The sequence below is a fragment of the Scaptodrosophila lebanonensis genome, unplaced genomic scaffold, assembly GCF_003285725.1.
Source record: "Scaptodrosophila lebanonensis strain 11010-0011.00,11010-0021.00 unplaced genomic scaffold, SlebRS2 tig00000001-arrow-pilon, whole genome shotgun sequence".
In the NCBI taxonomy this organism is placed as follows: domain Eukaryota; kingdom Metazoa; phylum Arthropoda; class Insecta; order Diptera; family Drosophilidae; genus Scaptodrosophila; species Scaptodrosophila lebanonensis.
Genome location: NW_022060529.1, coordinates 15,066,313 through 15,086,591, shown reverse-complemented (window position 1 = coordinate 15,086,591; position 20,279 = coordinate 15,066,313). Strand labels below are relative to the sequence as shown.

Sequence of the window (20,279 nt, the reverse complement as noted above, 5' to 3'; positions counted from 1 at the left end):
GAACTCTTACTAGCCCGAAAACTAAATTGAGTCTGTGAATTTCTGCTTCAATATATAACTTTCATAAATTTAAGGAAGGCGTATCAAACATTTATATTTATATTGAAATATATATATATATATATTATTATTTATGTTATTATATTAAATATAACATTAAAAAAACATAGATATATGAATAACACATTTTAATGTTACGACAAATTCCTTAGTATTTCTTTTGTGTATCCCTGGAAAATACCCACCAAAAATACCATTTGTTGTCGTCTAGCCATATTGATTTTTCAATTTTCGACTAACGAGTAACGACACAACTGGCAGTTTGAATTAATAATAAATAGAAAAAATCAAGAAATAAATTGCTACATAAGGTAATTGTGTAAGAACAAAATAAATTAAAATATGCCGATCTAGTTTGAATCGCTTGCCACGAAATTTAAAAAAAATAGCAGCAACAAAAGCGAAACCTATAAGCTCGCGAGATTAAAAATAAATTATGAAAATATTTGTTAAACGTACGACATTGAACTGTATTACAATGCCAGTGGACCTATAAATAGATGTAAATCGTAAGAAATTGTCAAAGTTGCGACCTGGATAATGATTACAAGTGTTATTCGTTACCTCCATCCCATTTTCTTGTTGAACTCCGTAAATGTCGCTACGCACACGATGCGGCTGTGTAATATGCAGCAGTGAAATAATTTGAAAATTTGCACACGCTTTGCTCACTTGAAACTTTCGCCAGGTAATATGTACATAGTATAGATATGTACATATATGTATGTACACGAAAGCGAAATGGAAAAATTGAAAAGCGTTTCTCAGCCATTTGTCGGCTGGTTGGTCCCGGCAAATGCTCACATGTGCATGTGTAGGGCATAGAGAGCGCCAGCGGTGGAAATATAGCGATATATAAAAAAACAAAACAAATAACAAATATGCAGAGGCACCCTACACTCTGACAACGGCATGTGCATCCACACAGCCAAAAAATACGATCGTCGCAGGGCACGTTGGAAGGCATTTTGTCAGGCTCGTCATTTTGGCCAACTCGCAGCCAATGCGGCTAAAATAACGCACCGCGACGCTCGATGATTATGACGAGCAGACACAGAGCGCCAATAGCGGCATGTAGCGTGTCGTCGTCTTCGGTCGTTGTCGTTGTTGTGCCGTTTTTAAAAATTCGCTAATAGTTTGAAGAATTCGCTTGACCAGTTCGGAAACAATATTCGAACTTTGCGTAAGCAGTCGCCAAAAACATAAATATATTTTATTCATACATATGTAGTTAAGTACTATACATATTCATAATGTTTTGTGTAGTGTAATATTATGAAAATGTATTTTGGAAAAATACATACAAATATACGTACATACATAATTATTTATGCGATCGTTTTTGTGAAAATTGTGATACAACAGCAAACATTGAGATTTGTGAAAAAATTTAGACAACCAGAAAAACCGAATTGTGAGCGCTAAAAATAAAAATATCGGGACTGCTATTTATGTAATAAAATTGTGTTGTTAAAAAAATTCAAATGCATAAATATTTATTTGTGTCCGACTATGTAGTATGAAATTATTTTTTCTGTGTGTAATATATGAATACATATGTATATAGACTCGGCCTATACCAATTACATACAAACATATGTGTGCTGAAAACAGTAATGTTTATTCAGTGAACCGCATAATTACTAAGTATTCTATATATGCCATATACTATATGCATCAATTTAATGGGCGGCCCAGAATATACATACATATACATAATTGTGTATATACTAATTGTACATCCGTACATACATATGTATGTACAATTTTTCAAATGATTCATATATGTTGTTGGCTGTCTTTTCCAGATAATGCGCGAAAATTAAAAGGCCCAAAACAAATAAATGAACAAGAAATTGCAAAAGGAACTAAATTAGCAAAAATGTGTCAACGTCAGAGCTAACCTGATAATTAAGTAAGGCCACAGGAAAGGAACCAACGAATCTTGAAATAGGAATTCACAGACATAAATAAATTAAAAACAGCAGAGCACAAGCAAAGCTGCCTTAATAACTAGATTTAAATACGAAATAGAATTACACAATGTCTTCAGCAACGCAGCAGGCAAAGATGAAGCAGCGTCCCGCGGCTAGCCAATCCCTTAATGAGGGCATGACTCCAAAGAAAACGGCGCTCATCATAGTTACTGTCATTGGCTGCATAGCCATACTTTGGCCGAAGGTGTTCTATCCCATGATGTTTGGCGGAACGCCGCCCAAGCAAAACTTAAAGGATCAGCGTGGTGGCCCCGGAGGTGAGTGCCCCAAATTTTATATTTAAAAAAAAAAAAAATCTGTATTTGCTCATCTATTATTTAATATTGATGACGCGTCTTTGTGTACGTGTGCGTATTGGTGTTGTGTTGCCATGATCTGTGACCTATGACCTATGACCCTTCGCCTGCATAGGTTGTTGTGATGTCGTGCTCGACAGGGAAGAGTTCATGAATTCTACGAAGATCGTTGAACCATTTGGACCGCATTTGTATCGAAAACAGATCAATTTGTATACGGGTGAAATAAGTAGGTGGTCCCAAGTGCCGTTAACTGTTTGTTAACTAACTAAGCTTGACTAACAACTGCTCTTTAGCATGAGACTCCCCACCCAACGCTCCATCTGGAGTAAGTTACACGTTCCGCTCTTGCGCGCATCTTAAGGCAGTTTGATTCCAAAATCGAAAGCCTAACGCCGTTTTAAACTAAAAACTGTTTGCTTGGCTAGCTCGCTGGTTAATTATACTTTTCTCCTAAACATCTTGAATTATTTATGTTGATTATTTAGTTTAACACCCAGGTGTTCCCTATTTTGTTTTTTTGGCATGCATTGTTGAATGCGAACATTAAATAATTAAAGAATATTTTCGCACAGGTTTGCGCCAGGAACGTCCGGCCCACCTGCATCCGGAGTCCATATATCAGGCAATGCGCGAACGTGGGCGCGCTATACCTGCCACGCCCACCGTGCCTGTAGTCGAGCGCAAGAGCTCCCCCAGCAATCCACCGCCTCGCATTGTTGATGGAAGGGTAAGTTTAGTTACTTACGAGTATGTACAAGTATGTACTACGAGTTCCTCCCATTGAATTGCATATTAACGATGATAAATCAGCGCCCTCGACTTGCCGCTCATTGGATGTTTGTACATACTTTATAAATAGACTCGTTTATTTAATTTGGCTTTAGGTTTTGTTTTTATGACACTGCACGCAAAATGAAGGAAGCCAAAAGTTAAAAAATCATAGACAAACCATGCAAAATGGGCAAGAAAAGAAAATATACACAACAAATTGTGTGAGGAAAGAGTGGTGGGGAGCAAGCAAATTATTGTATTGAACTTGTGCCAAATAAAATGTGCCAGTGCCCCCCACATCTATTTGTTGTGTACGCCTAAGAAAAACAAAAAAAAAGCAGAGGCTAGAGGAGCCAGCCAATTTTGTAATTCGTTTGACATTTGTCACAATTATTGACCAGACGCAATAGAAAGTGCATACCGGAATGTTATACAATGTGACTTTTGGTAAAAGTACATTTCATTAGGCTTATGATTAATGACAAATTCTAAATACTAATGCTTACTCCAAAGTTTTCATAATATCATATACATACATATCCTCCTAATTTGAATTTTTGTTACTCCGCCAAGTGGAAGTTTGTAGCTACAGTCCCAAATGAGTTGGAAGTATTGATCAGTCATGTCATTAAACAGTACCATCTTTTCAGATAATATTATGTACCACATATTAGTCCCAAGGTTTTCCAAATATTGATAAAAGTAATTAAATATATTGTGAATGCCAAGGTCAGAGATACTGAAAGCCCGGCTTCCTTTTGTATTTGAAATTTATAGAGGGGTTTTTCGAACGTCTTAGCACATTTATGGCTTTCGGGTTTCTTAATTGCTCTTTTCTTTAAAAGTTGGGCATTTATTTTTCATTTATTTGAATGATAGTCGAAGGGGAAGAACCACAGTCTATTTGAAAACTAAAGTTCTTAAGTCCAAGCAGCATAGCATAGCATTTAAAGTAGGAAATAGTACGCATTATAAGGTTTAAGTTTTAATTGAGATATAAATATAAAATGCATATTCGTTTACTTGACAGCCTGGACCGATACCCGGTATGCGACCGCCTATGGGGGCAGGAGCTTTACAGCAACCTCAACAGAGGGGCAGCAGCATGGGCTTTCTAATGCCACTATATACTATTGGGATTGTCGTATTTTTCGGCTATACAATCATGAAGGTTTGTTTTGCTGCCTCCTCTGCAATGGTCATGTCTTAAACGAGCCCTATTTGCAGATCGTGTTCAAAAAACAGATACCAAATGCGCCTTACGGACCAGCTCCAACCGATCCTAGTTTCCGTCGCGAAGTTTTTGGTCAGGAGAATCACAGTCAGGTGGAGGACTTAAATGGCACCACATTGGGTAAGTTCACGGGCAGCATTTTTAATTTTGAACTTTTGCTTGGGATATTTTTGAAATGGTATCAATATACTTATATACTTAATACTTTGTTAGTCACACAGACACACTGCACCAAGAAATACATATTCGCATCACACATTACATCACTCCACACGTAACTCACAATAAAATCTAATCAACTCGTTCATTTGTATTTGTAAATTTTGCCCTCACCTTGTCATATGCAAAAAGGTTGGCGCGAACATCAAACAAGTAAGCCCAGAGAATTCAAATTTATATTCTACACGTATATTTATGTACTATTTGTATGTATCTTTTGGCATTCGTTTTGTATGATTGTAAGCAAAAGGATGCTGTTTGAGTGTTTCGAGAGCGAAATCAGAATTGAATTCGAAATCGCAGCTTATGTATGCGTTTTGAAATATGTCCTCCTCATTTTGTTTAGTAGACCTTCGATTGGCAAGAACAATGATCCGTAGTTGAATTGGCTTTAAGTTAGACAATCTTTAATTAAGCTTAATAATAAGCAATGGATATTGATGTCATTTGATGTGATTATAATATATATATTGTGTATATGATGGACTGTTTTTGTTTTTTGCTTTATATTCCTAAATGTTGTACATAAATGCTTACTAATTCACCAACCATTACCATATATTTCTATGTACTACATGTGTGTATACGTTGCCATCATGTCTGTATATATTAGCACGAATAAATGTTAGAGCATTCCCATGCATTTATATATACTATATCGTTACAACTTGGTCACAGCACACCAAAAGACTACACATAGAGTTTTCCTCCACCACATACACACATTTTCGTATCTCTGTACATAGTTGTTTGTCTCTAATTGTTAGTGGCAAGCACGCATTGCAAGAATCGGCAAAGTTAAAGCTATCATACGCCAACTTTTTAGGAACTAAAACTCACGAGTCCCCAGTCGCCACCAATGGCAAGCGCAATGGCAAGGAACTCTACAATGCTAGCTTGTCGGCCACGGCGGTGGCCACGAATCTCTCCACCACACTGAAGCAGCATCAGCAGCAATTCCATGGCCAGCAACCTGCGAAGGCGCTGAGTGAGGCGGAAAAGTTACATTTCAATAAGGAAACACAACAATTGATGGAAATTGAGAAATTGCGTAAGAAGCTCGAGGATACGGAGCGTGCGATGGCCAAGCTGATTGCCGAAATGAACACCGATCAGAATGAGGCAAAGGTTAGCATTAAATGTGTGACAAAGTACAGGGCGGTACCATCTCTTTAGGTCTTAGTATTCTTTTAAAGTTTTAGTTAGAACTTATAGTTTCATCCGTACATTTTCGATTTTAATTAACTCTCCTATTTTTGTACTCTCATTTTCAAGATGATTGCCATGAAGTTTCTCAAGCGGCAACCCAATTTTTAATACAACAAACATTTAATTCATACATGCAATTTACAGAAATGATCAAACTAAGTACAAGTACAAACAACGAATAAGTTTGTTTTTCAATTTAGCGAAATTAGTTTCTTTTTCACCCTCGATTTGTTTGCAATTTTGTTTGTTTCCTCCTGAAAGCGCCTCTGTGTTGATCAACGAGCATTAAAAATATATGCATTGAGGGCCAGACTAGTTCAGAGATTGACGCCAATGTGGAAGAGCCTTGAGGATCATACAGATGCAGTTTTAATGCTCGTTGGTACCTACATATGTATGTGTATCCTATTATTCTGGCTTAACTCTCGTACTCTCTCACTCTCTACGCCTCTCTGTCTGTGCATGAGCGGGAATTTGCATAAATAATTATGCAACCTTGTTATCGCACTGTTACTAAAAGCCTCTATGTTCTTACTATGCTCGTCTACGACACCAATGTCGTACTCGTATGTTGCACAGCATGCCAACCTGTATCTCGTCATATTACCATGCCATACTAACTATCTGATATTATGCTAAATATATACTTGTACATATACGAGTATGTTTATCCATATCTCTTTCTACTGTCAACTAAATTCTTATGATGGGGACATATTTATAAAACAAATCAGAAAACGAGACTATCAAACAACAGCAACAACAACAACAACACGTTCTCAACGTTTATATTAATTTCAAGAGTGCCGATGATCATCGCAAGCATCATGCAGATGCAGGTTCACAACTCATTCATACCTCGTACATCTAAAGCTCTAGTCTACCGTTAGTTTAGTTTTAGTTGGCAATCGAAACATAAGCACTAAGAAATCCTTATTAAATGTATTATACATTTTGTCGTTTCTTCGTTTTCATTTTTCATATATGCATTCTTGTATAAATTTTATACTTGACACAAAACATCCAAATCCAAATGTGTGTGTGTAGTTGTAACTGCGATACAAGGTTTAATAGACGCTGCCGACGAGCAATTGAACGTTCGAGATGAGCTTAAGACGACAAGTGATACTGATTTGAATAAGGTTAGCGCCGTTGATGGGTCCGTGAATAACGGCATCGCAGCCACCGTTTAATTACGTTTAATTACTCTTATGTTAATTAACCAGCAATTATATATATTTATTAAGTGTACCAGCAAGTAACAGAATTACCTCAGCTAATTTAATTTTGTTGCATTTTTCTAACAACTAAATTTGTTTTCAACCGTTATCGTTATCTTTTATTTTTATGTTCTTTACAATTTTTTTTGCCCAATAAACCAATAATGCGTTACATGTTTGTTAAGAAATTGTTAATCTTGAACGTAAACTAAATCTGGGTTCTGGAGTTGCCTAATTTACAATTTTTGCCGTACAGGAAAACAACGACGACGAAAATTCGACTTTGAAAAATGTAGAGAAGCGCAACATTTCCAATGGGCATACAAATATCGGCAAGGAGCAGGATGAGGCAATCGAGAAAAGGAACAGTCAACAACATCAACAGCAACGCAAACGTCGCGATATTAGTGCAGAACGCGAAGTAACGGTAAGTTCAAATTTAATTGATAATCTAATTATTTTGATATACTTGTACACTTCTGTTCGTTTATGTTCATGTATAAATGAATGCATTTATGTGCGTTGACATATGTGCGCCAATTAGGTTCTAGGCATGGAGGTAACAGCCAGTTGCGAGGGTGGCCAACGGTGGAGTGGACGCCCTCCAACGCCTGTTTTGCGCGCCCCGAATGAGCATGTAAGTGCACCTTTGTTGCACCTAAATAACTTCCGTCAACTTCCAACTTTCCACTTACCACGATTCAAAGAAAGTTCTAAGCAACGAAACACTTTGAAGAGATCTAACAACTGTGCACTTTCATTCCCAAGACATCCTCTCTTACAAAGATATTTATTTGACTATGCAATTTTCAGTCTAAATTGGAAGAACAACTGCCCGAGCCGCATTCCATTTACTTGGAGGGCGCTTTGGGTCATGAAGCTCAAATATTAGTGACCGATTCGCAAACCAAACGGGAAGAAGTATACGATGTCGAGTTGAATGGTTCACCCGAGGAACCTGCGGTAAGTCTAATGAACTCAATCAATACTCATGGAGAGTTGATTTCACTTGTCTTTGGATTAGGTTGTACTGAGCAGCAAGATGACATTATCATTAATTAATTTGGATACAAATCAACAAAATGGTAATGAGAGCAAAGAAGAAATCGAAAGTCCCTTGGCAGATGATATCGATATTATTGGACACGAGGAACAGTAAACATTTGATATTGTGGAAAATGCGAGCGAAATTTAAGAAGCGTAACATTATGACTGATTTAAAAACCAAAAATTTGTTAAAAGAAATTTATTAATTTGAAACTCATCAACTCTAATTTGTGTCTGTACATATGATATATATTTTGTGTTTGCCTGTATGTATTCAGTTTTTATTTTGCCCTCAAATATGTTCAACTATTTCCGCTTATTAAATACAGCTGTGTATTTGTATGCCAAAAAGTTCATTAAATGAATATTTTCATCACCCTATATGTATAATTAAATAATGTTTGTTGTATAAACTATTTCCGCTTCAGACGTAATTCAAACTAGTCTACCACTATCGACATAAGAACTAAGTGCATATTTAACATTTGTAGACATTATATGTTCATCGTCTAAACTGTAGGTATCAGAAAATACACATCCAACTATTACCATTATTCGATTGCACCTTATGATTAAAGATTTAATATTAGTACCACAGTGTTTGTGAATCTAGTTTATATGATATGAATAAAGCGCGAATAAATTGAAATCGGTACGATAAACATTCAAACAATTTTGTCCTTTAACTTTTTAAAAATACACAGATTCATATGTTGCTGGAACCATAATTTTAGTGGTTTTTGTTATCAACTATTTAAATACTCTTTAACAGCTTTTTAAAATAGTTGGTAGGTTGTAGGGTTTAGTATTTTATGGTATTTTGTTATAGGAACAGGTATACACTGTTTCAACAGCTGTTTTTGTCAGCTGTCAAAATGCCGAATGGGTATACACTGATTCGTTTGCGCTGTTTGGAATTACGTAAATTCGGCAGGTTAGTTGATTAAACAATATTTTACTGTAATTAAATTCATAGAACCGTAAAAGAATGACGCAGGATAAAGGGGCAATTATGCGCTTGGTGCCCATCAACCAAAGATGGCGTAATGTGCCCGCGTGCATCAAGAGCGCCTCAGCCCTGCACATGAATTATATGTCTTTAATAACACCATCTTCATTCATTGCCGTATGCACCAAACAGCAACCATGTCGATCCTGCGTTCAGGATACTATGACGCTCCAGAGGGCGAGGACGCTTTTGGTAAAATTGTGGCCATCAACAAATACGCCGCCATCACTGGTCTTGCGTGGTCCACAGTGGATGTGCTGACGCTGTCAAAGACGCAAGGCTATCTGCCCACACTTGGCCGTTTCGCCTACAATACAGGGCCATTGATGGGTATGGCGACCGCATTTACGCTAACCACGCTTGCTGCCACAAATGCACGCGGCAAGGATGACAAGTGAGTACTAGGAAAGAGTCATCCCGAGTCCCTGCCATCATTAATGTGGTTGTGCATTGTAGAATAAACTATTTCCTTGGTGGCTTTGCCGCTGGAGGCGTTTTTGGTGCATGGAAACACAATCATGTGGCTGGTTTGTGCGCCGGTCTGTTTCTGGGTGAGTTAATTTAATTTTGTTTTGTGCATAATCGAACATGCCAGTACATACAAACTTTAATTTGTTAGGTATCGCTGGTGTCATCAAGAAGATGTCCATTGAACAGGGCTGGGAATTTTTCCCCGATACGCCTACTTACCAAGTTGGTGGCGTTAATATAATAGATAATGACTACACCTTGTTTGCTGAGCGCCCCAAGAACTGGACCGCGGAGAAGCCAGTAGAAGAAGTGCCAGAAGAACCTGCCCCAAGTAAGAAGAGGAAATAAGTTATCCTCTTACATTGGTTTAGTTAATAAAGTTATAGAAGAAGGAGGTATACTGACCATTGTAATTGCATCGCGAAATACAAGTCAAGCATGCGAATTTCTAGAAACCCGAAAACAAAATGTAGCAACTGAATAAATGCGAATTAACAAGTGATAACACATACATACATATGTATACCACATCGTTGCCAAGAGTTAGCCATTTTGCAATGCTCCGAGTTGAAATATAAGTGTCCAACAATTGCAGCTGCATTTGAAATGTGTGTATCTATTGTCTGCGTCCAAGCCTCGAAAAGCCACTTCGTTGGCACAAAGATATGCAAATAAGTCAACATGTCACAAAAAGTTATCAGCGCTTGGCGTGAATGAATGACGGCGTCGACGACGCCAAAGTGACCACTGGAAAGCCACCAAACAAAAAACAAACCAAACAGCAGCAATACGAATTGCGGTGCCAGTCACGCTCACAGCTAAGCGGCACAATGTTTATTTCTTTATTTTCGGCGGCCCATTTAAAAAGCCATGAATGTGCACTTACTCATGTTGGGCCTTTTCTCTTATTTCTTTTACCTTTCTTAAGCGCGTCTCTGTCTCAGTGACTCATAGTGGTAGGCACATTCTTACAATCATACATATGTGTATGCAATCAAAAAGTTATGACCAAGCTTTCGATTAACACAGTCACACCGCATAAACGTGCCGTGCGATGTTCAACAACATTCATGGCTTGGTGTGCACGCGCCTGAGTGCATTTGGTTGTATAATGAAGGTACATGGGCATACGTCAGACGGTTCGGGAGAAAACTCAACTTATATTAGGCTGTTTGGGGCTTAGCTAATCAGAAACTAGCGCATCACGGGAATGTGGTGGGTTCATGCCTGTGGTAAACAGGTTTTGGTGATTGGTCCACACTGCAGGCAGGCTGTGTAAAGAAGGGCCGCCATTGCTCCCATCGTAGGTTTCCTTATCATATGTAGTATGCAAATGCAAAGACGATGTGGACGCAGCATCCAACGCACTGCCAAGTCAGGCAGCCAGAAACATAGGTAAAATGGCAGGAAATGCCGTTGAACTGCGGAGTCCGCCGTCGCAGATTTTGTTCCCACCTCTAAAGTAACTTATTTTATTACATTTATGTATATTTGTGCGTTGCTTTTGGGCACTACCTTAACCTTAGCCAATTTTAAGCGTAAGCCAGGCAGGAACCGCAACTTTCTGCCCCTTACAGAATCTCGTTTCGATGAAGATACCGCGTTGTAGTTTCGCAAGCTTGTTTTCTTGCCGGTGAGAGGAGCATCAGAGTTGGAGACCTCTTCATAAATTTTGCGGTTTCATGTGCAGTTTTTTTCAGTTCTCTTGAAAGTTGTTAACTTTTTGCAGCTTTAAAATAACTTAAGTCCGTTAATTTAAAACTAAGAAGATACATATGTGTATTTCATTTTTGTAAGAGGTTGATGGGTTTCCAATATGTAAATTAAAATTAAATTAGATTTAAAAAAACGAATTTTTTAAATGTGTGTTAGAAACTTGTTGAAAGATGATAACTTGAAGAATATTGGCGAACAATTAGGATATTAAATGCGTTCCAAATAATTCAATACTAATTAAACAATTTTGCTGGCAACACCTATTATTCTGACCATTAAAAAATTGGTAAAGCTTTTTATACTCTGTACATGAAATGTACAAGAGTATATTAGGTTTGCGGGAGCTGAAAAATGTAACAGGCAGAAGAAGGCGTGGCAGACCCCACAAAGTATATATATTCTTGATCAGCATGACGAGACGAGTCGATCTAGCCCTGTCTGTCTGTCTGTCCGTCTGTCCGTCCGTATGAACACCTGGATCTCAGAGACTATAAGAGATAGAGACACCAAATTTTGCACAAAGATGCGTTATGTGTGTATTCTATACGAGTTTGTTTTATTTTTTTGATTTTCCCCCCCACTTCCCCCCTATGGGGGTTTTCCCGATTTTCCATTCGTATAATCGCCTATATCTCGGAGACTATAAGACCTAGGAACACCAAATTTTAGTCCCAGATGCCTTATGTGAATACGCAGAAAATGTATATTTTGGAATTCCCCTCCCTCCCCCCTCTACCCCGCAAATCGTAACTCCCGTAATTCTTGGAATTTCGAAATAAAATAAATTTTGGAAATACCCCCAGTTGGTTATTATGTGTCCGTATACCAAATTTCATTATGATAGACCGATTTAACAAGAAGTTATAGCCATAAATATATTTGCTGATGCAGCGCTGCTGCAGCGCTGCTCAAGCGCTACCCGCGGCTGTTGTTGATGTTGCTGTTTGGTTGACTGCGAAAATGCTTACACAGACACGAATAGATGCGCATAGGCATACATACACTCACACAGACGCAATTGCTATGTAAATGTGCAATTATAAACCCTTTACGTGAGTTCGAATACCGAGAGAGGTAAAATCGATCAATTTTTTTTTTTTATTTTCTTAATTTTTTTATTTTCTATAATTATTGTAAACATATGTACAGAGTATTTCAAAGTCGGGACACCCGACTTTAGCTTTTTTACTTGTTTTAAAAAATAATTGATTTGAAAAAATGTTCATTCATTCTTCTTCTTCTTGACTGGTCTTCAAACCCGTTATCGGGCTATGACCTGACGTAACACAGCTCTCCACGCGCCTCTGCTTCGCGCGCGTCGCTTCCAGTTGGTCACTCCGCAGGTAGTAAGTGCGTTCTCTACCTGGTCCTTCCAACGTAGGCAAGGCCTCCCCCGTCGTCGTCTCCCCCCAACATCCGCATCGAGAACTTTTTTCGCTGGAGCGTCTTCTTCCATACGCACGACATGACCTAGCCAGCTTAGCCGCTGGATGTTTATTCGCTTGACTATGTCAATGTCAGCGTAGAGCTCGTACAGTTCGCTGTTCCATCGTATGCGGTAGTCGTCGCCAACGCGTATGGGACCGAAGATCTTCCGAAGCATCTTTCTCTCAAACACTGCAAGAGCTGCTGCATCAGTCTGCGATATCACCCATGCTTCTGCACCATAAAGCAGCACGGGGAGGATGAGCGTCTTGTAGAGCGTTAGCTTGGTTTTTCGGGAAAGGTCTCTGCTACTCAATTGCCTACTGAGGCTGAAGTAGCATCGATTGGCTAGAGTTAATCTCCATTTGATTTCTAGGCTGACATCGTTGGTTGCTGTGACGGTGGTGCCAAGATACATAAAATCTTTCACCATTTCGAAAGTATAGTTTTCCACCGCGATCTGGGAGTCTGGTTGCCGCGTGTCCCTGCTAGAGGAAAACATATACTTAGTTTTGCTCTCATTTATCACCAAACCCACTTTTGCAGCTTCCTTCTCAATAGCCGCAAATGCTCCGGTGACGCCTCTCCTGGTACGGCTGATAATGTCTATATCATCAGCGTACGCAAGAAGCTGAACGCTTTTAAAAAAGATCGTTCCGCCTCGGTGTACACCAGCTTTGCGCACCACACTCTCCAGCAGGAAGTTGAAGAGATAGCACGAGAGGGCATCGCCTTGCCTGAAACCTCGAACGGTATCAAAGGGTTCGGAGAGGTCCTTTCCTACCTTGACGGAGCTACGAGTGTTGCTCAACGTCATTCTGCAAAGTCGCACTAGCTTTGCAGGGATACCGAACTCAGACAGTGCGGCATATACACGTTCCCTCCTCGGGCTATCGAATGCTGCTTTATAATCGACGAAAAGATGGTGGGTATCGATTTGAAACTCATGAGTTTTCTCCAGGATTTGGCGTAGCGTGAATATCTGGTCAGTGGTGGATTTACCAGGCATAAAGCCGCACTGATAAGGCCCAATCAGTGCTATCGCAAATGGCTTTAGCTTATCACACACTACGCTTGATATGACCTTATATGCGACGGAAAGAAGGCTGATTCCACGATAGTTGGTGCAGACCGTGGGATCACCTTTTTTTAAGACGGGACATAGGACACCGAGATTCCAATCATCAGGCATGCTTTCAGTTAGCCATATTTTGCAAATGAGCTGGTGCATGCACCCTACCAACTCATTGCCGCCTGCCTTAAACAGCTCCGCAGGCAGCCCATCTGCTCCCGCAGATTTGTTGTTTTTGAGCCGCTGGATGGCTGTTTCGACTTCGTCATGGCTAGGTGACGGTACTTCAATACCATCGTCGGCGATCGGTTCTGTGGGGTCATCTCCGCTGGCGGAATTGTTAACATCTTCGCCTGATAGAAGATTGGAGAAATGTTCCCTCCACAGTCTCAGTGCCGCTTGCCCGTCCACCACCAGATTTCCTTCCGAGTTCTTACAGGCTGACGCTGCGGGCTTAAAACCTTGCGTTAGACGCTTCACCTTCTGGAAAAATTTCCTAGCGTCGTTCCTGTCTCTACAAAGCTCCATCTCCTCTCGCTCTCGCTTTTCTTGCTCTCTCTTCTTGCGTCTAAAAAGCCGCCTCTCCTCCCTCTTCTTCTCCCGATATACATCATGCACAGCGCGCGTTGTCGCCGTCTGCAGGGTTCTTTTGTACGCGGCATTCTTCGCTGCAGTGGCTTCGCGGCACTCCTCGTCGTACCATTGGTTTCTCGGTAGCGGCTGTTGGAAACCAATGACATCTTCTGCGGCTGTGTGCAGTGAGCGGGAAATATGTGCCCAAAGTCCGCTACCAGTATCGGTTTCCGAGAGCGGTTGAGAAAGCAGCTCAGAGAGTTGAGCGGAGTAAGCTTCGGCAGTCTGTTGTGCTAGCAGCTTTCCGACGTCTAGTTTTCGCTGCGTGTTGGGGCGTACATTTTTCGCCATGCATAATCGCATGCGGACCTTGGCTGCAACAAGTTGGTGGTCCGAATCAATATTCACACCACGGAACGTACGCACGTCCAGCACACTGGATGCATGCCTTCCATCTATCACAACATGGTCTATTTGATTTTTTGTCATTCGATCGGGTGACTGCCAGGTAGCTTTGTGGATATCAAGGTGTTCAAATCTGGTGCTACTCACCACCATGTTTCGTGCTGCGGCGAAGTCAATTAGCCTCAGTCCATTGTTGGATGTTGTCTCGTGGAGGCTGAATTGTCCGACTGTCGGGGCAAAGACGCGCTCTCTTCCAACCTTGGCATTAAAATCGCCAAGAACAATTTTAATGTCATGAGAGGGGCAGCGGTCATAGACTGTCTCCAGTCTCGCATAGAACTCGTCCTTGGTAATCTCGTCTTTGTCCTCCGTCGGAGCGTGGACGCAAATCAGGCTTATGTTGAAAAATCTCGCCTTGACACGGATGGTTGCCAGCCGTTCGTTCACAGGTGTGAACCTAGAGACACAGTTACGCAGTCTCTTGCTGACCGCAAAACCGCATCCAAATTCGCGTCTTTCTGCATGGAAGCTGTAGTAGATGTCAAAGGCTGCTCTTTGGGAGCAACCCTGACCTGTCCATCGCATTTCCTGGATGGCGGTGATGTCAGCTCTTACTTTATTGAGAGCATCCGCCAATTGGATAGTAGCACCTCCTCTGTTAAGGGTCCGGACATTCCAGGTGCATATCCTTAAATCGTGGTCCTTTAAACGTTTGCTAGGGTCGTCAACTTTTGGGTGTTCCTTATCCGAGGCTGTTGTTATGTCCTTCACTGGGAGTAAAAAATTTTCATGTGGTGGGTCCCAAGCCCTACGCACAAAAGCGCTGCACACATTTGCTCACTTACCAACTCCGGATGGAGCCGGAAAGCTACCCAGAGAGCACCGCGAGGAGGTCGTGTGTCAACTTGATGATGGCAGAGACAAAGATCACTCTGGCCATTTCCACGTTAATGGCAGTCAGAAGCTTTACATTGTTCTACCAAAATCCGAGCCCTCCCTTCATTCATTCATTATTCATTATTCTTAATATCCTGCAACTGACATAGATTTGTAATAGTTTTATTTACTAGAAATTTAAATCAGTTTGTAGCAGGGTCATTTTAAAAAGTTGCTGAACATACCATACTGAAAGAAAGCGCTGAAGAATCTACATAACTAAAGAGGATTTAAAGGATAGAAAACGAGTCTTGATTACTGCAACGAGCAAATACTATAAAGACATATTATGCTGTAAAGCTAGATCGATTGTTAAATACATTAAGTGAGTGTTTGTTGATTGCTGCATTTTGCTGCATTCTAAACTCAGCATGTGTATGTTTATTTCGAAACTCGCCTTGATCTTTGCTCACTATACATAGATACATATGTATATACATATGTATGTGAGTATTCGGACGCGGATCAACTTCTTGTCCCCACCGCAAACCAGTTGAGCAGCTTACCCCAGCACAATTAAAGTGTGTGCCAGTCTCTAAATATGTCAGTGACTAATCTGTGGCAGCTGCTCCACTTCACTGCATGCTGCCTGTCAGAGTCTGCGTCTCCAACTGCCGGAGTTCAGCATGAAATCTGAAATTTTCGCCAGTGCGCTTACGGCCTCGTGATTTATTGGATGTTGCGCGCAGCATTTGGACATGTTGCGCTACATTTACGCGGAGCATGACATCATCATCAACAACATGGCACGCCGGCTTGCCGATCTGTGCATTCTACACAGGCGGCTGAGAAAAAGATAGCCATAGAAAGAGACGAAAACTTAATTTTAAATAAAATAAATTGCATATTTTTACAAGACATTTGCAAATTTCACTTTTACGTATGTATTCCCTTCTCACTCGAATGGAAGAATGTCAACGGAAATGCTTCAGTCGGGGCACATAATTCAAATTGTCTGAGAGGGTCGCACGACTCAAGTGACAGTTATCCACACCCAAACCCTCGCTTATACCTTTATTGCTATTGTTGCTAATTGGCGTAACCCTGCCGAGTACTGCACGCTATTAAAAACCAATTATTTTCGCCTCTCAGAACACATTGTTGTTGCTTTTCTCCAGGGAGTTGTTGCAGGCCAAAATTTATGCTCGCGTGTCAACAGCACACAAAAATTAAATATGCTAATTTCGAGCAAGGATTATGTATGTATGTGCGGATGCACGAATGTACAGCTGGCTGAGAGTACGCCCGCCCAAAAATAACTATTCAAAATTATGGCTCGTCTTCGGCCACCCCTTACAGAGAGAAGCTTTTAAATAAATGAAACACTTGAAGACCAAATTGGAAACTTCAATTTCTGCTGTCAAAACACTATTCTCTTATTCAAGTCCGCATTTGAAGTACTCACGTGCGGGACAGGCTCTTCAATTCGTTTTCCAGTGCAAAGCCCGCTGGCCTTGCGTCTCGGAGTGTCGCTCGTAATTAATCTTATTATTGTTGCCGTCGTCGAGGTCCACTGTCTCTCTTTTTTATGGAAACGCACATCAAGCTGACGGCGCACTTCATGTAATCCTTTTAATAAACCCGCGCTATTCACGCGACACCAACGGCAATTAATCAGAAAGACAGCGCGCATCTGCATTTGTGGAAGACTGTTAGCATATCGTCTTAGGCAACGTAGATGGATGCAAACGGCGGCTACACAATTCTGCAATTAAAGATCGGCGACACAGTAACTCACACACGAAACGCGGCATTTTTAATATACAGCTGTACATACTATATGTATACATATATTCCTATTCATATATGCATACATACATATAGTATGTGGGCTCCTATAGATACAAAAAATATCTCAGAGTTTGTTTTGTGGATGCGCATAAGCTGTTGCCATTCAATCGGTGTCAAACTCCAACGACTTGGCGTTTCGCCTCTTCCACAGTGGGCCATAGCAGTGAATTTATCGAACATATAACACATCTGCATAAATCTCTCCGCCTCCGTATGGAATTCGCTTCGCTCAAATTGTTTTTTAACTAAGCTCTAAAGAGGTGCCTCGGAAATAAGTGCAATTATAGTTATTCCAAGCCAATTCGTTGGTTGCAAATCTATTGTTTAATATTTATAGAGTATTGGTATAAAAACTTATTTGTTAATAAAAACAGTTTTATTATTAAACTTAAAATCCCATCATATAGTATATAATTGAAATGTTTGTATATTAAATACAAGGTCTTTTCAAAAAAAAAAAAAAACGTAATGCAGCTTATTAGTAAACATTTAATGTTACCTTAAAGCGCAAAGACGAGTAGTTTCATGCTTAAAGATATTATATTAGGAAAAAGGGATAAATTATAAAAGTGGAGTGACTGGGGCCAGAAGAATTTGCAATGGCCTAATAATATTAGACTAACAAATATACTGAAGATTCTTCTTTAAAATCTATTTTAAATTGATCAAGTCATGCGTTTATTATCAAATTATTACCAAACTAAAAAACTGCTATTAAAAGCTACTCATTCTTTAAATATTTAAATTCGAGTTTCATATGACATCCATGTTTCTTAAATGCTTCATTATACTTGTAGATGAGTCTAAAAATTAAAAAGACGTTCGGAATGTAGAGCAGGTCTGCAGATGCTTAATTCTTTTTAATTTCATGCCAGAGAGGTATTTCGTCTAACTCTCACAAGAAATGAGAAGCAACTAATATTTTTAAAATATGTTAAGCACTGTTGTTTACCACAGCCCTTGTTACTAAAAAAAAATTGTATAACAGAGATACAAATTCGGACTCAATTGGTACTGGGAGCTTCTGGTTTGGGTTGAAATTAGTTTTAATTTTCGAAAAATCAACATTCTTTCCTTTTGGAGAAGATTTATTTGCTCTATCTTTGTCCCAGTGTGAGTCTAAAGATGGTTATAGGCCAGGGCCACAATTCATCATCGCACAGAACTCCAAGGCGTCCGCAACTGCCACAACAGCCTCAACAAGCGCGGCATGAAGCTGAGCGGGCTGCTGGCGCTGGCAATCTAGGTACATGTGTATGTACATGGATGCATGAAGAAGCTTCGTGTTCGTCGTTGCAATGACATTCAATAACCTCCAGCCACTCTCTCACTCACACACACACATATACTTGTAGTACGATCGTAGTGGCGAGATGCAAATGCAGCGGCACAGTATCAGATTCACTTAACCCGATCTGCGACAGCCAGCGCGAACATTGGGGTCATAAGTGCAGAGTAAATAAAATATTTTTGTGTTAGGCAACGGCGAAGGCGGACGAAGACGAAACAAATGAACTGATTGAATGCGTTTCGCAGACGCAGCTGCCTGGTCTGGAACTGAGACGATGTTGGTCTCCAAATGACAATAGCACGCGTTCGGGTTGGGTTTTATGAGCATCCAGCAATTTGTGTGGTTGATTCATTCGATAGTTTGACAATAACATTTGACAGCTGTGAGGATGCTGGAGGCGGGGGAGCATCGCATTGAGATGGGGGATACAGTCGCAGCAGCACGAGATTGATTTCTTAAAGACTTTCCTTTTTGAATCTATCAAATACGTCAATCGACCACCCATTTAATTGTGTACAGTGGACATTGCTCTACCATATATATGCATATAACTTATTTATTTCTTTATTTCTGTGTAATAAAATAGAAAATAATTGTACACTCTCTCTCGGTTTAATTTATTGAATGTGCTCTGTGTTTCAATTTTTCTCTTCATGGTTATATGTATAAGATGTGTATGCATATGACCCTTTCCTTACCCAAGACATGGGATAACATCAATAACAAATGCCCTAAGTACATGCATATGTTCTCTAAAGCAGATTCTACTTCATCAGCCACCCTCATCACAAAACTCGTATGCCATGATGGTCCGATGGTTGCTTCATTTGTTGTGATTGAAGTCTTTCAATGTTAAGAGGGCATTTATTCTGTCATTCATTTTTGTTGGCAAGAGCAATGTTGCAAGAGCAACATTATTCGAGTAAACATTGACAATATTCTTAGCGGAAAGTGGAAATTTAAACGAAACAAGTCTAAGCTAATCAATTACAAGATTCAAAGTTTTATCTTAGTACGATCTATTTTTTATTTTTGAATCAAAACCTATATGGTAAGAATTGAAACATTTTGAAAGTATTTATCTCAAATGTTGGACAAATGTTGTATGGGTTGTTGTCCTAGAAATTAATTTTAAAATTTAAGATCCAAGTTTCCATAATTGTGCCCGTTTGGTTGTGAATCGCCCCCTTTATGAGCAACATACAAGCATTGCAGATGGAAATGTTGTGCCTCAGGCAGCAACTAGAAACGAATTGGTTTTGATTTGGTCATAAAACCACAGCCAAAAACCACACATGATTCCCCAGAGTGGGACAATGAAAGAGTTGTAAGAGGCGCGAAAAACAAATACATAAATCAACCGAAGATTCGTCACAAGCACAACAACATCGTGGGTTGACTTTAGCTGCTGGTGGTGGCCACGGACATGCAACATTTGTGGCAAATGAAGTGCGACACTTTGGCAGCGAATGCAGCTGCCTCAATACTTTCAGCCGCAGTTGTTGGTTCGCCAGCAATTACGTCCGATTCCAGT

At 40.0% G+C, this 20,279-nt stretch overlaps 3 protein-coding genes across 14 annotated transcripts; 2 read left to right on the top strand and 1 right to left on the bottom strand.

The window, feature by feature from the left end:
* The first annotated feature begins 322 nt into the window (after positions 1–322).
* Positions 323–8,459, top strand: LOC115634690 (resistance to inhibitors of cholinesterase protein 3). Of its 12 annotated transcripts, none has more exons than XM_030532556.1 (12): positions 323–371; positions 1,869–2,314; positions 2,469–2,582; positions 2,929–3,083; positions 4,158–4,298; positions 4,355–4,481; positions 4,713–4,733; positions 5,407–5,708; positions 7,266–7,436; positions 7,554–7,646; positions 7,823–7,972; positions 8,034–8,459. In XM_030532556.1, exons 2-12 carry the CDS (start codon positions 2,104–2,106, stop codon positions 8,166–8,168), a joined length of 1,620 nt encoding a protein of 539 aa, XP_030388416.1. In that variant the 5' UTR covers positions 323–371; positions 1,869–2,103; the 3' UTR covers positions 8,169–8,459. The 12 variants fall into 12 exon arrangements, 10 of the variants coding, with proteins under 10 accessions (XP_030388416.1, XP_030388415.1, XP_030388417.1 ...); XM_030532555.1 differs by lacking the exon at positions 323–371 and adding an exon at positions 1,149–1,243; XM_030532557.1 differs by lacking the exons at positions 323–371; positions 4,713–4,733 and adding an exon at positions 1,149–1,243 and having other exon boundaries at positions 8,034–8,458.
* Positions 8,460–8,912: 453 nt separating this feature from the next.
* Positions 8,913–10,055, top strand: LOC115633441 (NADH dehydrogenase [ubiquinone] 1 alpha subcomplex subunit 11). The gene is made up of 4 exons (XM_030530899.1): positions 8,913–8,990; positions 9,198–9,459; positions 9,522–9,616; positions 9,685–10,055. The coding sequence occupies exons 2-4, from the start codon at positions 9,203–9,205 to the stop codon at positions 9,882–9,884; spliced, it is 552 nt and encodes a 183-aa protein (XP_030386759.1). The 5' UTR covers positions 8,913–8,990; positions 9,198–9,202; the 3' UTR covers positions 9,885–10,055.
* Positions 10,056–12,966: 2,911 nt separating this feature from the next.
* On the bottom strand, positions 12,967–13,584 carry LOC115629117. Its single transcript, XM_030525450.1, has 2 exons — positions 13,216–13,584; positions 12,967–13,162 (listed from the first exon to the last, which is right to left on the bottom strand). Exons 1-2 carry the CDS (start codon positions 13,492–13,494, stop codon positions 12,998–13,000), a joined length of 444 nt encoding a protein of 147 aa, XP_030381310.1. The 5' UTR covers positions 13,495–13,584; the 3' UTR covers positions 12,967–12,997.
* Between the last annotated feature and the right edge of the window lie 6,695 nt (positions 13,585–20,279).

Excerpts from the sequence above, each read along its gene's own strand:
- LOC115633441 (XM_030530899.1), top strand. The coding sequence starts at position 9,203 with ATGTCGATCCTGCGTTCAGGATACTATGACGCTCCAGAGGGCGAGGAC. Across the intron at positions 9,460-9,521 it reads GCACGCGGCAAGGATGACAA|AATAAACTATTTCCTTGGTG; the intron begins GTGAGTACTAGG and ends TGTGCATTGTAG. Across the intron at positions 9,617-9,684 it reads GTGCGCCGGTCTGTTTCTGG|GTATCGCTGGTGTCATCAAG; the intron begins GTGAGTTAATTT and ends TTAATTTGTTAG.
- LOC115634690 (XM_030532556.1), top strand. The coding sequence starts at position 2,104 with ATGTCTTCAGCAACGCAGCAGGCAAAGATGAAGCAGCGTCCCGCGGCT. Across the intron at positions 4,734-5,406 it reads TTGGCGCGAACATCAAACAA|GAACTAAAACTCACGAGTCC; the intron begins GTAAGCCCAGAG and ends CCAACTTTTTAG. Across the intron at positions 5,709-7,265 it reads CCGATCAGAATGAGGCAAAG|GAAAACAACGACGACGAAAA; the intron begins GTTAGCATTAAA and ends TTTGCCGTACAG.
- LOC115629117 (XM_030525450.1), bottom strand. The coding sequence starts at position 13,494 with ATGACGTTGAGCAACACTCGTAGCTCCGTCAAGGTAGGAAAGGACCTC. Across the intron at positions 13,163-13,215 it reads TTGAGAAGGAAGCTGCAAAA|GGACACGCGGCAACCAGACT; the intron begins GTGGGTTTGGTG and ends TTCCTCTAGCAG.